Source organism: Somniosus microcephalus, chromosome 13 (genome assembly GCF_052327205.1).
Source record: "Somniosus microcephalus isolate GS21.2 chromosome 13, FLI_Smic_1.0, whole genome shotgun sequence".
In the NCBI taxonomy this organism is placed as follows: Eukaryota; Metazoa; Chordata; class Chondrichthyes; order Squaliformes; family Somniosidae; genus Somniosus; species Somniosus microcephalus.
This window is the reverse complement of record NC_140999.1, coordinates 32,327,949-32,347,811: the sequence shown is the minus strand read 5'-3', so window position 1 is coordinate 32,347,811 and position 19,863 is coordinate 32,327,949. Positions and strand designations below refer to the sequence as shown.

Below are 19,863 nucleotides of genomic sequence, written 5' to 3'. Positions count from 1 at the left end.
TGTTGCCTAGGCCCTAAGCTCTGGAATTCCCTGCCTAAACCTCTCCGCCTCGCTACCTCTCTTTCCTCCTTTAAGACGCTTCTTAAAACCTACATCTTTGACCAAGCTTTTGGTCACCTGCCCTAACTTCTCCTTATGTGGCTCGGTGTCAAATTTTTTTGTCTTTTAATACTCCTGTGAAGCGCCTTGAGATGTTTTACTACGTTAAAGGCGCTATATAAATACAAGTTGTTGTTTTTGAAAATTGAAAACTGAGGTATCACACCACTTAATCTGAAGAGTCATGCATTAACAAAAACAGAAAATAGTGTAAGTAAATCACAAATGTCAGCGTCTGAAAAGAGAAAGGCTAGTTTAATGTTTCGGGTGGAGCTCGTTCTAACAAAGAGTCTCCACCAAATTCACTGACTTGCTTTTTCACTTTCAAACACTGACACATCTGTGAATGCTTACAATGTTCCCTGGTTTTATTTCCAGTAGTTTTTTTTTTACCCCTTTTAACCAAAAAATGTATTGCTTATATAGTAAAACTATAATTAATATGGGCCTAAATCGGCTTTCTAAATCTAAAAAGGTTGGTGAACTTTGACCAGTTGTATTGAAAGCTCCCTATTCATTATTTGAGAATTGAATTAGTCTTTCTTCCTTTTGGAAATGTCTTTCTCCCATGAGCAATGGAATCTATTGCTGAGAAACACGAAATTTAAAAAATTTTCTTCCAAAGAAACAGATTTCCTAATTGCAAATAGGGAATCAGACCTGAGTTTAATCACAGGATCATTGCAGTTAAGGAAGAATATTCATCCCATCTTATTCATCCACAGAAAGACCCTAAAGTCCTTTCCATTTCAGCATCCAATTGTTTCTTAAAAGACTGCAGGGTTTTTGCCTCCACTCTCTTTCTCGACGGCTATTCCATACATTGATCACTCGTTATGTAAAGAATTTCCTGACTTAAATTTACCTTTTACTAGTTTGAATCTTTGTCCTCTTGTCCTATTCTGGTTATTTATCTTAAAGAAATATTACAGATTGACCATTTCTACTCCCTTAACTGTCTTTGATTCCTCTTTAAGATAATGGCTCAGATGCCAAGTTTCTCCAGTCTTTCCTCATACCTCAGACCTTTGACAATAGGGTGTGGGGGCTGGGGGTGGGGTAGAATTTCTGCCTGCCACTATCCAAGGGCTGCTGCTTTGCATAGTGCTGGGTGGGACAGTAAATCCCTCCAACAGCAATCAGGTACATCTTGGCAACGTTCCCGCGAAGCCATGCAGCCACGCAGCTGTCTGGAGGTCACATGCAGGCTTTTCAATGGGCGATTTCGCGCATGTGTAAAATTTTGAATGGGTTGTGTAGCCCGTGCGCAGACCTCACACCTGAACAAAATTAGGGGGTACATTGCATCTGAAGGTGAGGGGAAGATTCAAAAATGGGATGGACCAGTGGATTTATGAGCATGTACACCTTTCTTATATATTTCTATTTATTCTTCAATGTTTCCACCAATGACCATATTCTTCATAAGAGATCTGAAAAATAGCTGTTTAGATAGAATGCTGCTCATGCAGACCCAAGTTAACAGTTCCCTGTACCCCTAGCAACACTGACACCCACTCTCCTACCCCCATTATTCTCCCTGTCCCTTGTACTCAGCAGCCCGGAGACAGTCAGTTGGAGATGACAGGTAGTGTAGATAAAGAATTGACATATGATGAGACACAAAGAAAAAGGAAGCCATTGGATGTAGTGAAGAAGTGGAGTCCGATGTAGCTGAGTAGAGGTTTAAGGAATCTCAACCCTTGGCTACAAATCATGCAGATGCAAATCTCAGGGGTCTTGCCAAGAAACAACAGATCCTAGAAGTGCATCAAATCTATATGGGGGTTCTGCGCAGTCTCCAACTCAGATGTGTAACAGATGGCTTGCTGTGTGCCAAAATCATGCAGTGTATCCGCTGAATGTGACATCTGCAGGAATATTTGCAAATCTTCCTCCCTGCAAAGGAGCCCGTAACAAAAAGTAATCCTGGCCTGTGTCCATCCCGGGACTGGAGCGGGTTTGAGGCCACAGCCTCCTCCATCCCAAAAAGCTCATCATGGATTGCAGCATCTGTCTACATCTCACACCCCAGACCCTCAGATGGCACATGGAAGAAGTATTAAAATAGAACAGGGAAAAGTTGATACAGTCACAAGGGTTGTGCATGAGGAATAAACCAAGTAATGTTTTTAAATGGTTGTAATAAGTCACTGGAATTACTGGTGCAAAGACTGGTTGGTGTTTGGTTACCTTGTAGGACAATCGGGAACAGATACTGTGCTGATGTTGAGGCTCGTGATTATGATGTGATGGCTGACTGTGAAGAGCAAGAATTTTATTTCGACAATAGAGAGATCAGTGAGAGTAGACTGCTCTGTGATGGGCTGAGGCTTCCAAAAAATCTTAATTTATGCATTTGTGAAGGTATCCCAAATGAGTTTAGCTTTCAGCTGTCTAATAGCAGTAGCCACTACACCTGCTTTATGTTCTTCATGGGCTTTGTCTTCAGCATCAGCAGTGTCATCTTCAGGCTCACTGACATCCTCTGGGTCATCGACCACCAGTCCTTTCCTGATGACAATGTTTTGAAGCACACAACATGCTACCACAATTCACAAGATGGTGCCTGGCGCATAATGCAGGGCATCCCTGGACATATGCAGGCGTTTTAAACATGTGTCAATCCCAAAGCCTTGCTTAATTTTCATTCTTGTCTTACTGTATGCTTTATTGTAGTGTTCCTCTGCAGCACTCATGGTCCTATGAAGTGGCATCATGAGCCATGGGAACATGGGAATAATGGGTAGCTGCTGTCACCCAGCAGTTATTCCTACCCCTTGCCCCTGCTGTTAAAATAGAGCTGGGACACTGGACTGGCGAAATATAAAAGTACCATGAATGTTGTCAGCACACATTGTGAATTCAAATGAAAGAACCTCTGCAGCTCATTGCAGACAACCTGCACATTCAGGAAATGGAAGCTTTTGCAGTTGATATAAATATGGGGGTTAACATTTAGGGTCTGCAAAGACACATGGGTGCAATCAATAGCACCCTATAAAAATGTATTGCCTTCTCAGTCACTTGTCTGGGGTCACTGTCAAGATGCCCTGGCAAAGAGAGCATTGGTTACTTGCCTTATAGTGGAATGTGCAGTCAATTGGCTCCCTAGAATGTTGATCACTTTCTCTGCCACAATAAGAGATGTCCATGCTCTGGATGCAATGACGGAGCTTCTCCAAAGCTTCATGACTGAAGCATAATGACCTCTAAAAACACAGCTCATGTGAGAAATGTTGAAAAGTGCACCAGGGTCAATACATCCTTTTGATGCGTACTGCTGGGATTGCCTGGGTCTCCTCTGGTGCTGCCTGATTAATCTGGTTGGCCTCGATGTGTTAATAACTTTTAATTGCAAAGCCATTAATGGGAATCTCACCAGAAGCACTTTCTGATGCCTATCTGCCTAATTATTAATTCATTCAATCTGGTTATTTGTTAGCCCCATCATCTTGTTTGGCTGGAGCCAGACAGGTTAAATGGCTAACCCTTATGCTTTTTGAACTCCACTGCAATGAACAGCTGTACTTGGCTGTGTTAACATTGTTTTGATTCTCTTTATCCTGGGAATAGATGAGATTTGAACTTGTGTATCCCAGTTTTCTTGGCAGAGGGTTGATTTACAGTTTGATGCCCTGGCACAGGTACATATTGAGTTTAACTCTGCCAGTTTTATTTTGTATCACTGTACTACATTTCATGTGATGGTGATTCATATAGAGCTCCATGGGTTGTTATGAATAAGAGTTACAATATAGACTCTGGTACAATTTTAACATTATCAGTAGGGTAAGTGAAGTGTTGCATCTTATTACTTTTTAACCCGAGAGGGACCATATGTTCAATTTTCTGTCAAGATAGGGAAAATGTTGTATTGTCTGGTTCTACTACTTATTTGTTACTTTCTTAATAAATCTGTGCTGTAGTTTATAGCATTTCCAATTTTTGAAATCTAAAAAATACAAGAGGGCTTGTATCATATCTAGTAAGCTACAATAGCAAAGGTTTCTGTTCTACCCATGGGCAATGGTACATTACCAGATACTGCGTGTAAAGTCACTCTGGCTCATAGGGAGCAGGGGTTCCTGATGGGAGTGGTCTTTGATCCAGGGCACAAGAGAAATATCGGAGTAAAACCCAAACATTACAGTACTTTCTGGTAGTCATTTGCTAAAAGTGCAGTTGCAACCAAAATTACCATACGTCTTCTGGCAGTGAGCATGTGATGGCATTATTATATACAGGCAAATAAACCTTAAGGTTATCTAATGATCCTGTTCATGGGGTTGATTTTAACCCTGGCGAAAACCAGGCAGGTAGGCAGTTAAAACTGGGCAGGTTGGTTACCCACTCAGAACTTGCCCCTTTCCCGCTATCGATGATCTTAACCTGCAGGGTTCTGCAGGCGGCTGAGATGCTTGCCTAAAGCGGGCATGAGCCTCACGAATCTTTGCAAATCAGTGCCCAGTTGCATCAGTAGGACCCCGATTGCACTTTTATCTGGGCCTGAGCGGGGAGGCTGCCGTGGATTTCCCACCAGTGAAAGCAGATCAGCAGCTGCCAAGAAGAACGACGAGGCCCGAAAGGCAGGTCATTAACTTTCTTTCATGCAGCCAGTAGGAGCTGGCCCCCTCCCCACCACTTACCTCCCAGTCTTCGTTAGCCAGTAACTGCTCCGCACCCTCTTCCTACCCATTCTGGGCAGCAAGTGGACTGGTAGCATTTAAATGAGGCCCAGCGGTTAGAATCGCTAAAGTCCTCCTGCTGCGGCTGGCGGGCGGGTAACTAACTGATTAGAGTGGTTTCTCACCAGAAACTAACTCCAAGTTAAAATCCCTCCCTCCCCCCATAACAATATTTTCATTAGGGAGAGCTAAGTAACGAAGGATCCTATTCCTCAGCTTCTGTTCCTTGTACTAGTAAGTTTCTTATGAGACCTTATCCAATGTCAAGTCCAAAGTGAAATATCCTTCTCGTAAGAACTCTCACTCTTGCTTTTCTCCAGTATCAGGTTAGGCCCTAACACTACAGTTGCAGTGTAAATGCACCTAAAGAGAGAAAGGACTTGGAAAAAAAAATTAAACATTAAAAAGGAAAGTTCTTATTTTACATGAATACCCAACTGAGCCCTCCACTAGTTCTGATGAAGGGTCATCGACCTGAAACGTTAACTCTGTTTCTCTCTCCACAGATGCTGCCTGACCTGCTGAGAATTTCCAGCATTTTCTGCTTTTATTTGAGCCCTCCACTAATGAGTTATGCAGCCAGATCTTGATGGAGTATTTTCTGTGTTCCAGGTAGCCTGTCTCTTGTCTATGGTTGTAAAGTATTTTACTTATACAGGTACTAGAAAATTAACCTTTCTTCACCTGTACTTGCCCAAGTTGGAACTCTCAACCCACGTAAGTAAATTGCATGCTGATGCAGCAAGGAGAATTGTATCCTGGGAGAGGGGAAATCGGTTGCATTTATTGAAATAAACATTTTTAACCACAGTGTCAATTCTTCACCTGTGAGTAACCCGATTTTAAATGACTGAAAATGATTTTTAAAAACAATACAGAACTATGTGCTAGTTATATTGGGGTGCAGTAGTCAGTTTATTAAATTAAAAACAAAATTATATTCAAAAGCTTTTAGAACGTGCCTATTAGTGTCCTTGCGCTCAAAAGTATCAGCTTAATTTTTAGAGCCATCTCGAAGGCCTGCAAATGAGCCCAATTAGTGGAAACTCCCAATGGTGATTAATTCACCCTGGGGTGTGGCCAGTTTTATGGGCAGGGCCTGCTTCCTAGCATGATGTTTTTTAAATTAGCGCAAAAGATTGTAGAAGCTTGATTTGCAGTGAACGCCATTTGCGCTTAAAATTCCACAATCTTTTGCGCCAATTTTGGACAAATTACGCAAAATAACCAGCCCAACTGGGCGGAAACTCTACCCCACTTATTTTGCTCCAAGACTCCAATACAGTGCTGAGGGAGTTCTGCACTGTCGGAGGTGCCGTCTTTCGGATAAGACGTTAAACCGAGGCCCCGTCTGCTCTCTCAGATGGACGTAAAAAATCCTATGGCACTATTTTGAAGAAGAGCAGGGGAGTTATCCCCGGTGTCCTAGCCAATATTTATCCCTCAATCAATATCACTAAAACAGATTATCTGGTTATTATCACATTGCTGTTTGTAGGAGCTTGCTGTGCGCAAATTGGCTGCTGTGTTTCCTACATTACAACAGTGACTACACTTCAAAAAGTACTTCATTGACTGTAAAGCGCTTTGGGACATCCGGTGGTCGTGAAGAGTACTATATAAATGCAAGTCTTTCTTTTTTTTCCAAGGTACACCTCAACTATTAATCCAATCACAGAATAAGGATTTTCTAAAGGTCATGTAGAATGATTCATGAGAAGATCATTCAAGAAAAGTACTAGCAAAGGGAACATTGCGATCAGTAGAAAGTGAAAATTGAAAGGCAAGGATCATCCAAGTATTTGTGATGGTCAAGAATGCTGCAAAGCTATAATTTAAAATCTAATGTGAAAACTTTCTCTTTTTTGGGAGGCGAGTTTGGTTATAATCCTGGCACTTTACAAAATGAAGCTCGAGGTCTTCATTTTGTTTATTTCTTGATTTCAAGCTGAAGTTTATGTTTAAAATATATTTTTTTTAAGTGAAGAAGCAGTCATCAAATGAACATTTTCAATTCCATATAGTCAGTGCAGGATAACGAGTACTTCTCAATGAATTACAAGAGGCAGAGTGGGCATTGTAAGGGGGAAGCACTGACAGTTTAAGGGCAATTTTCTGATAGTTTATATAATCAATTGTATATTTACCAGTTTATGTAATCAATCATAAATTTACCCAAGGTTTGGAAGTCAGAGTGGAGGTTGTGCTGGCTAGATCTTTGCCCATAATGAGCTGCCCAGCAACAATTGCTCAAAAACAGGCAGGAACTTCATTACAATATCACTAAATCCAAATACTGATAAATGAAAGCAGATTGAATGTTTTGGTTTTGCCACTGAGACTTTGCTGTGCTTTAACCATGCCAATAAAAAACAGGTTGCTAGGTTCTGTCTTGATTGCACTGAAGATTTAAAACAATTTTAGTTATTAACTGGGAGGAACAAACCACATTACACGCCTCAAAAGGCATGTGTCAGCAATGGAAGTTTAACATTAATACAGAGAAAATGTGATTTAGTTGAGCCTCTGAAGCTTAAAATTAAAAGGCATTCCAAAAACTATGAAGTTATATTTTAATTGTTAATAATGTAATTAATTATAAATAAATGTATTCTATTGTCCCGTTGTTTTAATTTCTACATTGTTTTATATCATATTGTCAAGGAATTTAATCTATGTAGAGGCTGTGAAAGAAGCTTCTGATATTCTTCATCAGTTCTGTAGTGGGACTGTGTTTCTGTTCGAACACAGTCTCGTGAAACTGGTAAAATATTTCTTAAAAATACTCAAACTTCCGTTTTTGAGATGTGTCAATCTTTTTGGTTTCGAAAGCTCTGGAGAAACAATTTCTGACACACAATTGTCTGTTCTTTCCGGGTTTCAGTGTTCAACATAGTCATCTGTCTAAAGTCACGAAGAGGGCTGAAAAGCCTCCTGCCCAGCCTTCATTTCAATAGCTCAGCGGCTCCAAGATGCACAGATACACGGTGATTAATGCCGGTTTTATGGTCACGTTCTTCTGCAGACTAAGCATCCTTTGATCAACGAGTTTTCTTTTTCTCGCTGGACATGTTGATAGTTGGATTTCCCGTTGACCATTATTTCTGTACCTCCAATCCTGCTCAAAGAACAGAGACTCCTCATTTCTGACTTGTGGGCTTTCGCCAAGAGTCGAGGACCCATTTTAAGTGTGGACCTTTGGAAGGTGGGCAAGGAGTATCTGCACCTTGATGACTATGGCCAGAAGGAAATGATGCTTTCCGAAATCCTGTCATCTTGACCACGGCCTCGGAGTCACCTCCAGACCTGTAACAGTAACTGGCTTCTCAAACTTGATGATCTCCAATGTCCAGCCCTGGTTAGAATTGTTTGACCTTTCTGCATATCCAGAGATGGAAGGCGATCCGATGCCACCAAGATATTTCAAAGTGTTCTTTGCTCCTTTAGGGATTTTCGCAGGAGACGATCGATGAAAGGATTTGATCAGCAATGTTTTATCTGATCGTTTGGATAATTGTTTTCTCCTGTTGAATTGTTTAAAATACAGACTCCCCAGACCCTTCACTGTACACTCCACATGGGTCTGGTCTGGTTAAAATCTTGTAGTTACAGTAAATTTATACACATAGCAAGGCGCCGATTGAACCGCTACTCCTGAGGTGTGTTGACTTGTTCCATCTACCGAGTGAATGGTCTTTGCATTTCCGAATTATTCATACCGAGAACCTGGAAGTGGGATTGGGGAGAGGAAGAAGGGGGGAAGAGGGAGAGGAAGGGAGGAGGGGGAAGAGAGAGGGAGGGGGCAGTGAGGGAGGGGAAGAGAGAGAGTGAAGGGCAGAGAGAGAGGGGAAGGAAGAGAGGGAAGGGGAGAGAGCGGGATGGGGAGAGAGAAGGGGAGGGAGAGAGGGAGGGGAGAGAGGGAGGGGAGAGAGGGGGAGGCGGGGAAGAGGGAACAAGGGAGGAGGAGAGGGATGGGAGTGGAGGGGAAGGAGGAACAGGGAAGGGGAAAAGAAAGAAAGATTTGTATTTATATAGCGTATTTCATGACCTCAGGATATCCCTAAGTGCTTTAGAGCCAATTACAGAGAATTACAGAGAATATACAGCACAGAAACAGGCCATTCAGCCCAACCGGCATTTATGCTCCACTCAAGCCTCCTCCCATCCTTCCTCATCTAACTCTATCAGCATAACCCTCTATTCCCTTTTCCCTCATATGGTTATCTAGCCTCCCCATAAATGCATCTATACTATTCGCCTCAACCACTTCCTGTGGTAGCAAGTTCCACATTCTCACCACTCTATGAGTAAGGAAGTTTCTTCTGAATTCCCTATTTGATTTCTTGGTGGCTATTTTATATTGAAGGCCTCTCATTTTGCTCTTCTCTACAAGTAGAAACATTCTCTCTATGTCTACTCTATCAAATCCTTTCATAATTTTAAAGTCCTCTATTAGGTCACCCTCAGCCTTCTCTTTTCAAGAGAAAAGAGACCCAGTCTGTTCATCCTTTCCTGATAGGTATAATCTCACATTTCTGGTATCATCCTCGTAAATCTTTTTTGCAGCCCCTCCTGTGCCTCTATATCCTTTTTATAATATGATAGCCAGTACGGTACACAGTACTCCAAGTGTAGTCTAACTAAGGTTCGATACAGGTGTGGTAAACCACTGTATTGTATATTGCCACCTCTGGGTGGCGCTGTGTATGGAGGCATGCCTCAGCTGACTCCACCCACCACTGTGTGGGTTTCGTTCAGACTTGTTCAGTCACTCACGAAGAAGCATGGTCTCTTCTTAGCTAATAAAAGCCTTATTCATCTCTTCTTTCGACTCATCATCTCTTCTTCGACTCATCACCTTTTATGAAGTAATTGATAAGCGTATCAATTTTATTAGCTAAAAGTTAAATGGCGACACCTGAGGAGCAACAACAGCAACGGATACAGCAGACATTGCTGAGAGCCCTCAGACCACCACGCCTGGACCTCGACCCTCAAGATGTGGGTGCATCAGCCAAGTTTGAACACTGGCTGAGCTGCTTTGAATCCTTCCTCGCAATTTCACAGGTTACAGAGGAGGATCACAAACTGAAAATTTTGACCGCCCAGGTGAGCCATCAAGTATATATGCTAATCCGGGACTCTAATACGTACGTGGCGGCCCTCGAGCTACTAAAAGGGCAATATACGCGCCCAGTGAACACAATTTACGCCCGACACCTCTTGGGATCCCGCAGGCAGCAACCGGGAGAATCGGTAGGGGCATTTGCACGGGCGCTACTGGCACTCTGCAGAGACTGCGATTGTAAAGCGGTAACGGCTGTGGAGCACGCGCAGGGACTCGCCTGTGATGCCTTCGTCAGGGGCCTCCAGTCAGACCACACCCGGCAGAGACTGCTAGAAAGCAAGGAACCCGACCTGAAGACGGCCATTGCCCTTGCGCTCTCGTTAGAGGAGGCCCACCGAAACCTCGAGGCATACCCCCGTAACGGCGCCGAGACATGGCAATCGAAACCGTGGGACACGGGACCGCCGCCCCCGGCACCAACCGCTGCAGCGACCCAACCGAGACAGCAGCCTCCGGTAAGAACTGCTTCGATGCCCAGTAACCAGGCCCAAAAATGCTATTTCTGTGGCCAGTTAAAACATCCCAGAGCGCACTGCCCAGCTAAGACAGCTACCTGCTCGGGCTGCGGGAAGAAAGGCCATTACGCTAACGCCTGCAAGGGGAAGCCAGCCAGCAGCGCAGCGTGCGGGCCGTGGGAGCAGCCATCTTATCCGCCATTTTGTGTACCCCCGGCCGCATGGCATCCGCCGCCATCGTATCCAACGCACTCAACCGCCATTTCGTCACCGGAACCGACCACCGTCTCGGCGGATGACTATAGTGACTCACTAAGCCACATACTGGCCTCCGTGACGCTGGATCAAGGCCACCCTCACCATCTATCCAGCTCCATGATGGATATCGCAGTAAACGGCCGCGCCACCAGTTGCCTGATCGACAGCGGGAGCACAGAGAGTTTCGTCCACCCCGACACGGTACGTAGCCACTCCCTCACGATTCTGCCAACGCACCATCGCATTTCTATGGCGTCCAAGTCCCAGTCAATGGACATCAGCGGCTACTGTGTGGTGACCCTGTCAGTAGGGGGCACTGAATATCAAAAATTTAAACTGCTAGTCCTGCCCCGTCTTTGCGCTGCCGTCCTGCTAGGGTTGGATTTTCAGTGCCACCTTAAGAGTGTCACACTAGCATACGGTGGACCCCTCCCCCCACTCACAGTCTGCAACCAACAACTTTTAAATCGCCCGCTGCAAACCACCTGCAGCCTTTCCACATTAAAAGTCCCCCCCCCTCCCCTGTTCGCTAACCTCACCCGCGACTGTAAACCCATCGCTACCAAAAGCAGGCGGTACAGTGCCGGGGACAGAGCTTTTATCAGCTCTGAGGTGGAGCGGCTCTTGAAGGAGGGCATTATCGAAGGTAGCACTAGCCCCTGGCGAGCCCAGGTTGTAGTCGTTAAAACCACTGCAAAACGCCGCATGGTAATCGACTACAGCCAAACCATAAACCGGTACACCCAGCTGGACGCGTACCCCCTCCCTCGCATATCTGATATGGTCAATCAGATTGCGCAATACAAAGTATTCTCCACCATCGACCTTAAGTCAGCGTACCACCAGCTGCCCATCCGCCATGAGGACCGCCAGTATACTGCCTTCGAGGCAAACGGCCGCCTCTACCACTTCCTTAGGGTCCCCTTCGGCGTCACCAACGGGGTTTCGGTCTTCCAAAGGGAGATGGACCGAATGGTTGACCAGAACGCGCTGCGGGCAACCTTCCCCTATTTGGATAACGTCACCATCTGCGGCCACGACCAGCAGGACCACGACGTTAATCTAGCAAATTTCCTCCGTACGGCCCAACGGCTGAACCTAACGTACAATAAGGAAAAATTTATGTTTCACACCAAGCGCCTGGCCATCCTCGGCTGCGTGGTGGAGAACGGAGTCATCGGGCCCGACCCCGACAGAATGCGCCCCCTAATGGAGCTACCCCTTCCCCACTGCCAAAAAGCACTGAAGAGATGCCTGGGGTTTTTCTCCTACTACGCCCAGTGGGTGCCCCTCTATGCAGACAAAGCCAGGCCCCTCATCAAAGCCACCTCCTTCCCCCTGACACCAGAGGCGTGTGCAGCCTTCACTCTTATCAAGAACGATATCGCGAAGGCCGCAATGCACGCGGTGGATGAGTCCATCCCCTTCCAAGTGGAGAGCGATGCCTCCGACTTCGCCCTAGCCGCGACCCTTAACCAGGCGGGCAGACCCGTGGCCTTTTTCTCAAGGACCCTCCAGGGCCCCGAGACGAGACACTCCTCCGTCGAAAAGGAGGCCCAGGCTATTGTAGAAGCGGTGCGTCACTGGAGGCATTACCTGGCCGGGAAACGATTTACCCTGCTCACTGACCAGCGTTCAGTAGCTTTTATGTTTAATAATAAGCAGAGGGGTAAAATCAAGAACGACAAGATCTTGAGGTGGAGAATCGAACTCTCCACCTACAATTATGATATCTTGTATCGGCCAGGGAAACTCAATGAGCCCCCAGATGCCCTATCACGTGGTACATGCGCCAACGCGCAGAGTGATAGGCTGCAGTCCCTCCACAATGACCTCTGCCACCCGGGGGTCACCAGGTTTTTCCATTTTATCAAATCCCGTAACCTGCCCTACTCCATCGAGGAGGTCAGGACCATGACCAAGAGCTGCCAAATCTGCGCCGAGTGCAAACCGCACTTCTATAGGCCGGACAGAGCAAGCCTGATCAAGGCCACCCGCCCCTTCGAACGCCTGAGCGTCGATTTTAAAGGGCCCCTCCCCTCTGCTGACCGCAATGTGTACTTCCTCAACATAGTTGATGAGTACTCCCGTTTCCCCTTTGCCATCCCTTGCCCAGACATGACCAGTACCACGGTCATCAAGTGTCTGAATGACATCTTCGCTCTGTTCGGGTTCCCCAGCTATATACATAGCGACAGGGGCTCATCGTTCATGAGCGACGAACTTCGGCAGTACCTGCTAACAAGAGGTATCGCCACGAGCAGGACCACCAGTTACAACCCCCGGGGGAACGGCCAGGTGGAAAGGGAGAACGCGACGGTTTGGAAGGCAGTCCTCTTAGCACTAAAATCTAAGGGCCTTCCGACCTCCCGCTGGCAGGAGGTCCTCCCTGCAGCGCTTCACTCCATTCGGTCACTGCTTTGTACTGCCACTAATGCGACCCCTCATGAGAAAATGTTCGTTTTCCCCCGGAAGTCTACATCGGGAACCTCGCTACCGGCATGGTTGACTTCTCCTGGGCCCGTCCTACTGCGGAGGCACGTGAGGACGCATAAAACGGACCCCCTGGTCGAGCGGGTGCACCTCCTACACGCCAACCCCCAGTATGCCTGGGTGACATACCCAGACGGGCGGGAGGACACGGTCTCCATACGAGATCTCGCACCCTCGGGTACCCCTGAATTACCACCGTTATCCCCCTTACCACCGTTATCCCCCTTACCACTGTTATCCCCCACCACCCCTCCCAACCCAACCCCTGCAGACGGCATGCCAAAGCCCCAGGAATCTTCGCCAACCACCCAGACACCAGACCCGACGTCGGATGCTGCAACACCACCGCCGCCACCACGACGATCAGGACGTCAGACAAGGCCTCCTGATAGACTTAACTTGTAGTACCCTTCACCCCGCCGGACTTCACATTAAACAAGGGGTGAATGTGGTAAACCACTGTATTGTATATTGCCACCTCTGGGTGGCGCTGTGTATGGAGGCATGCCTCAGCTGACTCCACCCACCACTGTGTGGGTTTCGTTCAGACTTGTTCAGTCACTCACAAAGAAGCATGGTCTCTTCTTAGCTAATAAAAGCCTTATTCATCTCTTCTTTCGACTCATCATCTCTTCTTCGACTCATCACCTTTTATGAAGTAATTGATAAGCGTATCAACAGGTTTAGCATAACTTCTCTGCTTTTCAATTCCATTCCTCTAGAAATGAACCCTAGTGTTTGATTTACGTTTTTATGGTCTTAGTAACCTGCGTTGCTACTTTTAGTGATTTGTGTATTTGTACTCCCAGATCCCTCTGCTCCTCTACCCCATTTAGATTTTTATTTTCCAAGTAATATGTGACCTCCTTATTTTTCTTACCAAAATGTATCACCTTAATTCATTTGCCAATGATGTACTTTTGAAGTGTAATGTAGGAAACGTAGCAGCCAATTTACGTTAACATTTAGAACATAACAGGGATCACAGTAGCCCGTACACACTGGGCATTCATGTACCAAGTATTTCAATGACCTGAATTCAGACATCCTGCCAATGAAAGTGAGCAAAGGGGCTTCTCTGGTCACTGAACATTTCTCCTAAATACAAACAGCAATGTGAATATGACCAGATAATCTGTTTTTGTGATATTGAGTGAAGGATAAATATTGGCCAGGACATCGGGGATAACTCCCCTGCTCATCTTTAAAATAGTGCAATGGGATCTTTTACACCTAGCAGACTGGCCTCAGTTTAACACCTCATCTGACAGGCAGCACCTCCCACAGTGCAGCACTCCCTCAGTACTGCACTAGTCAGCCTAGATTGTTCCTCTTTTGGTAGCACCAATCAAAAATAAACAAATAAACTGTAACTAATAGAACTTTAAATAAATGTTAACAAATCAAATCAGAATTTGGTTATCCAAATCAATTATGCACTCCAGTCCCTGCGGCGCCCACCGGTCGCGGAAGTCCTCGAGCGTGCCGGCGGACACCGCGTGCTCCATCTCCAGGGCCACCCGGGCGCGAACATGGCCGCGGAAGAGAGGGAGGCAATCTGGCCGGACGACAGCCTAGATTGTTCCTCTTTTGGTAGCACCAATCAAAAAATAAACAAATAAACTGTAACTAATAGAACTTTAAATAAATGTTAACAAATCAAATCAGAATTTGGTTATTCAAATCAATTATGCACTCCAGTCCCCGCGGCGCCCACCGGTCGCGGAAGTCCTCGAGCGTGCCGGCAGACACCGCGTGCTCCATCTCCAGGGCCACCCGGGCGCGAACATGGCCGCGGAAGAGAGGCAATCTGGCCGGACGACAGCCTAGATTGTTCCTCTTTTGATAGGACCAGTCAAAAATAAACAAATAGACTGTAACTAATAAAACTTTAAATAATCCTTAGCAAATCAAATTAAAATTTGGTTGTCCAATCCAATTATGCACTCCAGTCCCCGCGGCGCCCACCGGTCGCGGAAGTCCCCGAGCGCGCCGGCGGACACCGCGTGCTCCATCTCCAGGGCCACCCGGGCGCGAACATGGCCGCGGAAGAGAGGGAGGCAATCTGGCCGGACGACAGCCTAGATTGTTCCTCTTTTAATGGACCAAATAAATTAAACAAATAAACTGTAAATAAACCTCTAAAACTTTAAATAAACCTTAGCAAATCAAATTAAAATTTGGTTGTCCAATCTAATTATGCACTCCAGTCCCCGCGGCGCCCACCGGTCACGGAAGTGCTCGAGCGCGCCGACGGACACCGCGTGCTCCATCTCCAGGGCCACCCGGGCGCAAACATGGCCACGGAAGAGAGGGAGGCAATCTGGCCGGACGACAGCCTAGATTGTTTTGCTCAAGTCCCTGGAGTGGGACTTCTGAACCCATGACCTCTGACTCAGGCGAGAGTGCTACCAACTGAGCCACGGAGGGAGGGGTTTCTCTGACAACTCTGAGTCACCTCACCAAGGCCGCATTTGAATAATGCTGAACGTATCTCCTGCGCTACCCCTTTAAGACTGGTTAGCCGCCCCCACGACTCACGTGTGTCCTGTTGGGTTAAACCTGCTGCCGCTGGTCCATTCGGGCCAATACTGTATTCAGAGCTGTGGTTCCAGTCCCGTTTTCACAAGATGTCCTTGGCGGAAGATACTGTTGCTGGTAAAGGTGAATGCAAAGATTCTAAGGTATGGTTGTATGTGTTTTTTTTACGAGATTGACCAAAAGCATTTGTCTCCTTGGTTGCTGACTTGGGTTCTTTGTATTTAGGAGAAATGTTCAGCGACCAGAGAAGCTCCTTTGCTCACTTTCTTTGGCAGGATGTCTGAATTCGGGCCGTTGAAATACCTGGTATGTGGATGGCGACTGTGATCCCTCTTCTGTTTTAACTTAGCGGTAACTGGAAGTCTAGGGGTTTCTCCCCCACCAAATCCCAAATTCGAATGTGTTTCCTTGTACTTAGTGCAGTCAACTACCACGTGCTATGTGTCGTTTTGCCCTGTATATTAAACTGTATCCGTTTGGAATGCAATGTAACTGGATTACAATGTAACTTATCATTTTTACATGTTCCTCAAAGCTCCTGTTTTAAGTCTTTTATAAGGAGTCTCCCATCTGTTTTTTGGGGATAATTATTTTGTTCACAATTTACTGTTGGGGTTTTGGAATATCTTCAGCCCTGATGACATCTGGGTGACAAACCTGAAAAAGTCGGTGAAGCTGTAAAAGCAGCTGAACGTATATAACGCCCCCGGTTAATGCTGCTAACTGGCAAAGGAGAATTCTTAATCCTGATTGCTACCCATTAAATCCTGCTGAGTAATGTCTGTTGGCTAAGAAGGAGGTTTGGTTTAGCAGTAATGATCTCCATGGTCCAGGAGCCTGTTGATACTGCAGGCTCACAGGTGGAAAATGGCTACTTGGTTGTGGTATTGGAGGGTTGCTAGTGTTGTGTGAAACCTTTTATCAGCAATAGTCGATACTTTTTTGGGGCGGGGGGGTTGTGGTTGAGTGTAGAATCTTCTTGGGCAGCCCCTTGGAACCGTGGATGACTTGCTTCCTGATGCGCTATCAATGACTCAAAAGACTGAGGTTAAGCGAGTAACTAACAGGCTTTTATTAACAAGAGAATGAAGGTGTGCCTCGAGTGGTCGACCAGTCCAGAATACAGAGGGACTGTGGAGCAGTCACCTTTATACCTGGACTCGTGGGAGGAGTCAGCCGAGGCATGTACAGACATGTACACAGTGGAATACAAACACCCACACAGGCAGGTATAACAGTGGTTTACCACATTCACCCCTTGTTTAAAAATGAGTCCGGCGGGGTGAAGTGTATTAAAAGTTTGTGTATTGGAGTCTCTCCGGAGGTCTTGTCTGCCGCTGTGATCGACGTGGCGACGGCAGGGGTAGTGAAGCTTCCGGCGTCGAGTCCCGCGTAGGCTGGGGCACTGGTGTGTAGTCCTCGTGGGTGTCGAGCGGGTCGCGGGGCCCAGGCGTGCCATCTGCTGGGGTTGGATATTGGATCGTGGGGGGGGGGTGGTAGTGGGTTACTGGGGCCCCCGAGGGTGCGAGGTCTCGTATGGAGACTGTGTCCTCCCGCCCGCCTGGGTACGCAATGTAAGCATACTGGGGGTTGGCGTGGAGGAGGTCGACCCTCTCGACCAGGGGGTCTGTTTTATGGGTCCTCGCGTGTCTTCTCAGTAGGACCGGCCCTGGGGACGTCAGCCATGGCGGTAGCGATGTCCCCGATGTGGACTTCCTTGGGAGGACAAACATTTTCTCATGAGGGGTGGCGTTAGTGGCAGTGCAGAGCAGTGACCGAATAGAGTGGAGCGCATCGGGGAGCACATCCTGCCAGCGGGAGGTCGGAAGGCCCCTAGACTTTAAGGCTAGCAGGGCGGCCTTCCAAACTGTCGCATTCTCTCTTTCCACCTGTCCGTTCCCCCCAGGGGTTGTAACTGGTGGTCCTGCTTGTGGCAATACCCCTAGCGAGCAGGTACTGGCGGAGTTCGTCGCCCATAAACGATGAGCCCCGGTCGCTATGGATATAGCTGGGGAAACCGAACAGGGTGAAGAGGTCGTTCAGACATTGAATGACCGTGGCACTGGTCATGTCCGGGCAGGGGATGGCGAACGGGAAACTGGAGTACTCATCAATAATGTTGAGGAAGTACACATTGCGGTCAGAGGAGGGGAGAGGCCCTTTAAAATCAACGCTCAGGCGCTCGAAGGGGCGAGTGGCTTTTATCAGGTGAGCCCTGTCTGGTCTATAAAAGTGCGGTTTGCACTCAGCGCAGACTTGGCAGTTCCAGGTCATGGTCCTGACCTCCTCAATGGAGTAAGGCAGGTTGCGGGCCTTGATGAAGTGGAAGAACCTAGTGACCCCCCGGGTGGCAGAGGTCATTGTGGAGGGCCCGCAGTCTATCGATCTGCGCGCTGGCGCAGGTGCCATGCGATAGAGCATCCGGGGGTTCATTGAGCTTCCCGGGCCGGTACAAGATCTCGTAATTGTAGGTGGAAAGTTCGATTCTCCACCTCAAGATCTTGTCGTTTTTGATTTTGCCCCTCTGCTTGTTGTTAAACATAAAAGCAACTGAACGCTGGTCAGTGAGCAGGGTAAATTGTTTTCTGGCCAGGTAGTGCCTCCAATGACGCACAGCCTCCACAATAGCCTGGGCCTCCTTCTCAACAGTGGAGTGTCTGGTCTCCGGGCCCTGGAGGGTTCGTGAAAAGAAGGCCACGGGTCTCCCCGCCTGATTAAGGGTAGCGGCCAGGGCAAAGTCGGACGCGTCGCTTTCCACCTGGAAGGGGATGGACTCGTCCACTGTGTGCATGGTGGCTTTGGCAATGTCTTCCTTGATACGGTGGAAGGCTAAGCGGGCCTCTGCCGTCAAGGGAAAAGAGGTGGACTTGATCAGCGGACGGGCCTTGTCCGCATAGTAGGGGACCCACTGGGCGTAATAGGAGAAAAACCCTAGGCACCTCTTCAGGGCCTTGAGGCAGTGGGAGTTCCATAAGGGGACGCATCTGGTCGGGGTCGGGACCGATGACTCCGTGTTCCACAACACAGCCAAGGATGGCGAGGCGGGTTGTGCGGAATATGCACTTCTCCTTGTTATACGTCAGGAGTTGGGTGGTGCAGAGGAATTTTTCGAGGTTTGCGTCATGGTCCTGCAAGTCATGGCCGCAGATGGTCACATTGTCCAGATATGGGAAAGTGGCCTGCAACGCATTTTGATCGACCATCCGGTCCATCTCCCTTTGGAAGACGGAGACCCCGTTGGTGACGCCAAAGGGAACCCTAAGGAAGTGATAGAGGCGGCCGTTTGCCTCAAAGGCAGTATACTGGCGGTCCTCAGGGCGGATAGGGAGCTGGTGGTACGCTGATTTCAGGTCAATGGTCGAGAAGACGCGGTACTGCGCGATCTGGTTGACCATATCAGCAATGCGGGGGAGTGGGTAAGCGTCCAGCAGGGTGTAGCGATTTATTGTCTGGCTGTAGTCGATGACCAGGTGCTGCTTCTCGCCGGTCTTAACGACCACAACCTGGGCTCGCCAGGGGCTGGTGCTGCCCTCAATAATCCCTTCCTTCAGGAGTCGCTCCACTTCGGTTTTAATGAAAACCCTGTCCCCGGCACTGTATCGCCTGCTCTTTGTGGCGATGGGCTTACAGTCGGGGGTGAGGTTAGCAAACAGTGGGGGGGGGGGGGGGTGTGTGACTGAGTGTGGAGAGGTTGCACCTGGTGTGCGGCGGGCAATTTGGAAGCTGCTGGCTGCGGACTGTGAGTGGGGGGAGGGGTCCACCGTACGCCATCGTAACACTCTTTTGGTGGCACTGGAAATCTAACCCCAGTAGAACAGCAGCGCAGAGGTGGGGCAGGACCAGAAGTTTAAAATTATCGTACACAGTCCCGTCTACTAAGAGTGTCACCATGCAGTAGCCGCCAATGTCTGCCGACTGGGACTCGGAGGCCATTGAAATCCGCTGGTGCGCAGGCAGGACGGGGAGAGAGCAACGCCGCACCGTGTCGGGGTGGATGAAGCTCTCCGTGCTCCCAGAGTCAAAAAGGCAGGTTGTTTCATGACCATTTACCTTAATGTCCATTGTGGACCGGGCCAGTTGTTGCGGTCTCGCTTGGTCCAGCGTAACGGAGGCCAGCGTAGGGGTCGGTGTGTCGCTGCGGGTATCAGATGAGGCGGTGTTGGGGGCCTGCTGCGTCCTGGCTGGCGTCCATGATCCCCAT

The 19,863-nt window shown here is 47.8% G+C and overlaps 1 protein-coding gene across 2 annotated transcripts in view; it reads left to right on the top strand.

Moving 5' to 3' along the window:
• Positions 1 to 15,584: 15,584 nt before the first annotated feature.
• The window catches only part of org (oogenesis-related gene), a 30,037-nt gene continuing 25,758 nt past the window's right edge, over positions 15,585 to 19,863 (top strand). Inside the window, exons 1-2 of one of the 2 annotated variants that reach the window (XM_086006029.1) lie at positions 15,585 to 15,805; positions 15,888 to 15,968. In XM_086006029.1, coding sequence (XP_085862155.1) covers positions 15,752 to 15,805; positions 15,888 to 15,968 — 135 coding nt within the window. In that variant the 5' untranslated portion in view covers positions 15,585 to 15,751. The remainder of the gene's footprint in view (positions 15,806 to 15,887; positions 15,969 to 19,863) is intronic. The other variant, XM_086006030.1, reaches the window with a different exon arrangement.